At 38.3% G+C, this 8,369-nt stretch overlaps 1 protein-coding gene across 5 annotated transcripts in view; it reads right to left on the bottom strand.

Moving 5' to 3' along the window:
• Window positions 1-294: 294 nt before the first annotated feature.
• PDE5A (phosphodiesterase 5A) overlaps window positions 295-8,369 on the bottom strand; it is a 505,280-nt gene continuing 497,205 nt past the window's right edge. For all 5 annotated transcript variants that reach the window (XM_073639709.1, XM_073639717.1, XM_073639690.1 and 2 more), the window contains one exon: window positions 295-7,239. In XM_073639709.1, the coding sequence (XP_073495810.1) occupies window positions 7,090-7,239 (150 nt within the window). In that variant the 3' untranslated portion in view covers window positions 295-7,089. The remainder of the gene's footprint in view (window positions 7,240-8,369) is intronic.

The raw sequence follows: 8,369 nt of genomic DNA, 5'->3' as shown, positions 1-8,369 counted from the left end.
AACTGGCTGCAAGTGTGATTTAGTTATTGCCAACACCTGTTAGGTGCCACAGGTAAGTTACAGGTGCTGTTAATTACACGAATTAGAGAAGCATCACATGATTTTTCAAAGGGTGCCAATACTTTTGTCCACCCCCTTTTTTAGGTTTGGTGTGGAATTATATCCATTTTAGCTTTAGGACAATTCTTTTTGTGTTTTTTTCATTGAAGACAAATTAAATGAAGATAATAATACCAAAGAATTTGTGATTGCAATCATTTTCAGGAAGAAACTGAGTATTATCTGACAGAATTGCAGGGGTGCCAATACTTTTGGCCAGCACTGTATATACAGTGGAGAAAATAAGTATTTGATACACTGACGATTTTACAATCTCTCCCACCCACAAAGAATGGAGAGGTCGAATCTAAAAATAAAATCCAGAAAATCACATTGTATTATTTTTACATAATTAATCGGTATTTTATTGCATGAAATAAGTATTTAATCACCTACCAACCAGCAAGAATTGTGGCTCTCACAGACCTGTTAGTTTTTATTTAAGAAACCCTCCTACTCTGCACTCATAGCCTGTATTAATTGCACCTGTTTGAACTCGTTACCTGTATAAAAGACACCTGTCCGCACACTCAATCAATCACACTCCAACCTCTCCACCATGGCCAAGACCAAAGAGCTGTCTGAGCACACCAGGGATAAAATTGTAGACCTGAACAAGGCTGGGATGGGCAACAGGACAATAGGCAAGCAGCTTGTTGAGAAGGCAACAACTGTTAGCACAATTATTAGAAAAAATGGAAGAAACACAAGATGACTGTCCATCATCCTTGTTTGGGGGCTCCATGCAAGGTCTCTCCTAATGGGGTAAGGATGATTCTGAGAAAGGTCAAGAATCAGCCCAGAACTACACTGGAGGACCTGGTCAATTACCTGAAGAGGCAAGACCATAGTCTCAAACATTACAATTAGTAACACACTACGTCGTAATGGATTAAAATCCTGCAGAGCATGCAAGGTCCCTCTGCTCATGCCAGCACATGTCCAAGTCCGTTTGAAGTTCACCAATGACCATCTGGATGATCTACAGAAGACATAGGTGAAGGTCATGTGGTCAGATGAGACCAAAATAGAACTTTTTGGTATCAACTCCACTCACCTTATTTGGAGGAAGGAGGATGAGTAAAACGCCAAGGACAAAGCCGTGTCCCAACCGTGAAGCATGGTGGGAAAAACATCGTACTTTGGGGTGCTTTTCTGCAGAATAGCTAGAACGACTGCACTGTGTTGAAGGGAGGGTGGATGGGGTCATGTATTGCAAGATTTTGGCCAACAACCTCCTTCCCTCAGTAAGAGCATTCAAGATGGGTCTTCCAGCATGATAATGACCCAAAACACACAGCCAGGGCAACTAAGGAGTGGCTCTGTAAGAAACATTTCAAGGTCCTGGAGTGGCCTAGCCAGTTTCCAGACCTGAACACAATAGAAAATCTTTGGAGGGAGCTGAAACTCAATGTTGCCCAGCGACATCCCCGAAACCTGGAAGATCTGGATAAGATCTGTATGGAGGAGTGGGCCAAAATCCCTGCTGCAGTGTGTGCAAACTTGTCAAAAACTTCAGGAAACGTCTGACCTCTGTAATTGCAAACAAAGGTTTCTGTGCCAAATATTAAGTTCTGTTTTTCTATTGCATCAAATACTTATTTCATGCAATAAAAGCTTTACATCATTTTGTTAGGTATCTGTTTTGCTTTATGGGTTATTTTTGACAGTGTGATCATCACTTTTGTTTGGAACATAATTTTACTTGTTGTACTTGTTAGATTAATATGTTTGTACTTTTGACCAACAGTAGCTCAATTTTCCAAATAAATTATTTAGTGATATCCACATATTTTGCTTATACTAGTAGGCAAAATGATTATACATGTAAAATAGAAAAAAAAATCAACACGTTGTTTAAAAAGTAGCAATTCTGAACTAGCACACCACCTTAAGGCAGACTGTAGTAACTGCACACTACACAGTTTCACATTGGTTATCCTGACAAACATATCTCTGTGTTAATAACACAAGTTCAATAGTTATACATGCCCCCATTCTCTAGAATACCAAGGATGCCACATTTTTTGCTTATTGAGCTTCATTCTGTGATTATAATCTGAACATGTGGACCTGTACGGTAAAAGTGATTAAAAAAAAACAATCAACTAAGGGCTCATTCAGACGTCTGATCATTTCACATACATGAAAAACGGACCTATTTTTTGGATCACGCTTTGATCAGACTGGTCCAAGTGTCATCACTTTTTCTCATACGTGGTGGGAGAAAGAAAGTTTATCCACCTGCTGCAGTTTGATAATCCATGTTAATTGGACTGCACTGAGATGTCATCCGAGTGCTGTGCGATTTTTTTTCACGGATCCACAGACTTGCATTGTGAATTTTGATCCGACCTTTGGATCAAAATCAGACAGTTCTCAGTGATTTTTCACAGAACACAAAAAAATCACAGACATGTCAATGGCTCCACAGAATATCACACAGTGCTATCCGTGAAAACCATAGATAGCACTCGTGCAGGAAAATCGGACTTCTGAATGAGCCCCAACTTTTAGCGTCAAACCTAATATACAGAATGAAGAATACAGCTTTGGAGCATAATATAGGCAATAATGGTAGACCGCAGCCCTATAACAAAAAAAATGGTATTGAATTTATTTTATCTAAATGTATTTATTAGTAATAGTAACTTAAAAGATTATAAATGGTGACGCTCGAGACTAGAATACATGACGCTAAACAACTTCATTCTTGTAAATGTAAACACATCCTGTACTAAATTGACTCTTATTTTACAATGAAATGAGTCACCTTTTAAAACATCTTCATTCAGTAATGTCCATTCTGTAATGATTTTAATTTAAAAAGTAAAATATTAAATAACACCAATATTATAAAACATTTTATACAATTAATAGATTAATAAAATACATAGAAGTATAAAAATTAAAACAGAGAATTTCTCTTAGCATTGCTACAAAAATAAATCAAAGCTTTTTTCCTAACCGACTCAATCTTAGTGCCGCTGGTTATGTGTTGAGTCTTTGGTTATATCTAACTTCTGCTCAGTTACATCAATGTACAACCTGGACAGCGGTAGTAGTCTTCTCTGCTTGCAATGTATAATTATAGAGCTTAAAGGATCCCCCATACAGCTGAAAATATGCACACAATTTGTGAAGGACATTTTCACCAATTCGGTTGTTAGATAAGCCAACTCAACTTGAATGTGCAGTACTTATGAGTAAATCTGCCAAAATTCAGATTATGAACTTGGCTCTAATTTGGCCAGGAAATATGATTCACAACAAATTTATTTGTGGAGAATGGAATGTGCCTTATTATGCTCTGACATCTCTTAAGACTCCAGAGCATAATAAACTAAATATATATACCTTGCCACTCACCTGTCTGGTCCTACACCCAGCTCCCTTTGGCCTCTTCTTCATTTCTCCATGTCACACAATACCCTCTTCTTCCATCTTCACTGTGCGTGGCTTCCAGCGGCAAGAAGGCCTCTGACATCATGAAGCACTTCGCCCGAGACGTTGATTAGGCCTTAAGCGACATACATTGTGATATCAGAGGTCTATGCAGCGCCAAAAGACACACACAATGAAGATGGAGGAAGAAGACATCAAGTGCCATGAAGAAATAAAGAAGAGGCCAAAGGGAGTTGCGTAGAAGAGTTGACAGGGGTCTTCGGAGGTGGGACAAGAAAGGTAATATTTTTTCACCCATTTTCTAGCCCTCTAAAAGTCATAAAAATGGTGCCCTGCCAGCTGCCATTTTGTTGGATCTGAATCACAAAATATTCGGATTTGGAAGATTCTAAAATTGATTGTAAAATTTGAGGCAAATTCCAATAGCCTGAACAAATTCGTTCATCTCTAGTGCGTAGGATTATTAGCCAAACGAGTCGAGTTGAGTAGATAGATCTGCTTTTTGTTTAGCAACACAGTTTGTGAACCGCTGTGGAATATGAAAATGCTCTAAAATTAAGAAGAAGAAAATAAATAATAAATAGACCATGGACTGTGGTTGCTGTTGCTGGTCAGCCTCTCAATTGACTACTTGAAACAGCAAATGGCATTAATTATGGAAAATATTTTTATGTCAAAATAAACCCTCTAAACCATATGTGGTTACAATATGCATAAGGCTGTGTTCACATGTTGCAGCATTGCAGCGTTTTTGCCACAATTTTGGAATATAGTGTCAGGATTATTTTGCTGGTTTTGTGGAATGTGATATGAACCAAAGTATCCACAAGTAAGTCACAATCTCAAGTATGGGGCTAGACTAAGATGATGAGAACCGTCCCACCAGTAAAAAATACCTTGTCGAATGCTACTGGTATATGAAGTCTATCTTGACTATTATAACAAATGGAAGGATATACTGTAAGTTCAGTTCTATGCCACAATAATATAAATATGAAAAACAGATATTAGTCTAAGTGGATGGTCACAATTTAACAGAAACAATAGAACTGTTACTGTAATAAGTTCTGCATACTGTAACATTACAAGCAATATTAGGGAAGTGGCCACATAATAATATGGGCATATTCCAAATCAATAGAAATTATTAGACGTGTAGTTAGGCTCTGCTCACATGAGAGTCTGGAAATTTAGCTAATCTTTCCTGTTTCCGGAACAGAAAAACCGAATAAGGGATCAGTTGAATCAGTTACACAAAAATTATAGGCACAAATAATGGAAACTGAGAAGCTCAATTATGGGGTCAGTTTGGTGTCCATTTTTTTGAGTGGAAAAAAGTCCTGCATGCAGAATTATTTCTTTCATTTTAAAACAAATGAAACTCAGAAGGATGCCACAATCAAAGAGATCCTGCTGCTTCCTTTTGCATAATTGATGCAACGGATCACTAATTCCGTATGTCTGTTCCTAAAACGGAACCGACAAACGCAATGACTGAGTGGACAAGTGAGCAGAGCCTTAGAGTTCACTCAAACATGTCTGAACCCTAAATCTCTGCTGGAACCTAACCGTAATGGTGGCATTGTTTCCAGTGGTCACTGTAAAGGTTGTAATAAAAGTCAATTGGGTGATTTCATTTTATAACCAACTAGTAATAACACCATAAAGCTAATCGTACGTGTATCTTATCAACTTAAAGTTTCCTAGCTTGTAAAAAATATCAAAAGTACGTATACAGGTCTGAATGCTCACCAGGTGATGCCCCCATAGATCAGAAGTAGTTATCATTTTTATAATGAAGGAGCTGCACCTTTGTTTTGATGCTGCCATAGCTTTCTGTGAGTAGTTGTGTGTTAACAGTATTGTCTCAAGAAGTATTTTGAGGTGAGTATTATACCTCAGCATCACAGTTTCCTGCTGGTAGGTGATCAATGCACTCCTGACTGATTGACAGTTCAGACCAATGGTATAGTTGTGCTGCTATCCCCGAACTGTGCTCTATGCCTCTGCTGTATAGGAGGCGCGCAACGGCAAGGAAACTGGCCAGCTTCAGAGCAGCACTTACTAGTTTTATAACAAAAAGATTGTAAGCTCTGCACTCCTTGCTACTGATAGACTGCAGAGGTGGCAGGGAACAAGAAGTAAACTATATATTTAAAAGAGGTAAAATTGTAAAGTTACTTGTTTTGATTAGCACTTTGTAACTTTACCCATTTAAGAAGATGAGACTACCACCATTTCCCGTGATTACTATTTTCTCTTACAGACATTGCCTCTGTTTACAGTTGTCTGCATACCCCTTTATTTCAAAGTGTAAAGTAATTCTGTAATTACTCACTGTCCTCACATAAATCTTATACCAGAAATACATCTGCTATTCAGAGACCTCTCTGATATGCTTCTGCTGCTGCCTAGCATGAGAAACACATTCCGGCCAAAAACAAAGAGCAGGGATAATAAGAAAGCATTTGTCATAAGAGGCAAGTGAAGTGTGCCATAATGTACACAGGGGTATATACTCACATGTTCAGAATATAGGACATGACATAAGCAGGCTATACTTTTCAGGAGCCTGGTCATGACTGAGTATAAACAGACGCCTAAAAATTACGGACAATACATTAGAGTAAGTGACTTATTTTGGTGCATGTAAACCATTTGCAAATAAGATCAGAAAACCCTTTTAAGTCTAATAATGGCAATATACACAAGTAAGACTATAAGTGCAGTAAATTACTAATATTACTGTTTTTATCACATAGTAATCATGAATTAATCAAGAGTGTTTTACACATTCTTGTGAGCAGTGATGTCATAACCCGTTCAAACAGTAGTGATGTCACATGATGAAATATATAATAATGGCCACAATCAAATTAATTAAAACTATCTATTATAGAAAATGACAAGCCCCTTCTGAGATAAACATATGTACTTTGAATTGAGGTTCTGTAAAGTGTATCACTACATCTACAGAACCTTTTGCTTTGTTTGGTCACCAAGCTCCAATATGAATTCTTATGATTTTATATCCTACAGTTGAAGGGTTCTACTAATGCTATTAAAATTAGTTAGTAGCCATGTAAACCATTTTGTGCTATATTGTTACATTAGAAAACAGGAAATTTAAAACTAGGTTCTTCAAAGACAAATTAAAAATGATTGTGCGAGTTGTGACAATAGCTTGTAGTCTCTACTTAGCCGGTGAGATCTGCAACAAATCACATTGTGTTACATTATTTTTCGATATTAGCCCAAGTCAATTCACTATGTGAAAAAGGTATACAGCAAAATGCTATAGTTATTCTTTACTGTGCTGAGTTACATTAGACAGGTGTCCTATGCATTAAGGCACTGGTCAATATAAAAAGGAATCAAGCCCAAGAGCCTCCAGTGGGTAAATGTAATGTCACGCACATCAGAAAATATATTGCTTCTCTAGAAAATATTCCATTTACATGTTCTTATTTCCTTAAACGAAAATGTGAAATTAATAAATATAACAGTGGCAAAATATATATTTTGGTTTCCAAACAGTGTAATACTATTTTGTACCACGAGACTCTACAATGCTGTAAGTGTTGCTTATTCTATGTCACAGTTCGTTTTTGGCTGGTTGCTGTCTCCGTTCAGCAGACTTCTCTCCTGCTGTTCTGCTAGTAATTGCCACATCTGTTTGTTCCGCAGGCAGCCCTCCAGTAGTGGGTAGCACGATTCAGACACCTCTGCCAGGGCCTACAACAATAAATCCGTCACTGATCCATAGTCATAAAAAAGTAAAGCTGAATTCAATTAAATTGAAGGGTATTCAGACATAGTTCAATGGGTTCTGTTATTTACCCTTTTAATGGCATAAAATCACATAAAATACGGCCCTATTCCTACTTGCTGTTTTAAGGATGGGTATACATGGCGACTTTGGCCATGACACCTGCTGAACTGCCAAAGACCACTGTATGCCGCTACTACATCACAGCATAGTGTAAGTGAATGAGGTGACACTGCGACCCCCCCCCAAAAAAAGAACCAAAACTGTGACAAGCAAAAGTAGCAAAAAAATCCAAATCATTCTGACTTTCTGCTACTTACCTGTTATGGTCGGGGGACCATGTGGATGCGACTTCATTCTCATGCACTATGCTGCGGTATACAGGGATCTTTGGCCGAAAAAATCTGTGGTGTGGGCGTATTTGCTTTTTAGCTACAGGCAGTCTAAATTATTGAATGAAGTTGTCCACTTTTATTTAACCCCTTATCAAATTTTAGAGCATGTTCTCCTAGAAACATGTCCGTGCCCAGGAAAGTCCATAAAGCCATGGCCAGATTCACAGAGCTCAACTTTCTACCATTGAAATTATGAAGTTACTTTGGCAGATTTCTGGGTCCTGCATGGAAGTAATATTCCATACCCATTAGTGATGCGTGAATGTGCTCAGATAAGGTGTTATTCGAGCACGCTCGGGTGGTAACAGAGTATCTTCGGCGTGCTCGTCAAATATGTTTGCGTCGCTGCGCCTGCATGTCTAGCGGCTGTCAGATAGCGGCAACACATGCAGGGATTCCCTAACAAACAGGCAATCCCTGCATGTGTTGCGGCTGTCTAACAGCCGCGAGACATGCAGCCACGGAGAAGCGAACATATTTTTCGAGCACGCCGAAGATACTCTTTTAGCACTCGAGCTTGCTTGAATAATACCTTATCCGAGCACGTTCGTGCATCACTAATACACATATGTACTCTTCAGGATCTGTGCACGTGACTGAAAACTATGGTATCAGCTTAACCAAACTCCTAGATAAAACCTGCACTGTGTGCTTTGGTTTAAGTGATAGAAACCCAACTTACCTGCTTAAAAAAGACATTG

Source organism: Phyllobates terribilis, unplaced genomic scaffold, assembly GCF_046119375.1.
Source record: "Phyllobates terribilis strain yellow unplaced genomic scaffold, ASM4611937v1 Scaffold_1__5_contigs__length_1240528914, whole genome shotgun sequence".
Taxonomy (NCBI): domain Eukaryota; kingdom Metazoa; phylum Chordata; class Amphibia; order Anura; family Dendrobatidae; genus Phyllobates; species Phyllobates terribilis.
The sequence above is the reverse complement of the archived record's forward strand: the minus strand, read 5'-3'. Positions and strand labels throughout refer to the sequence as shown.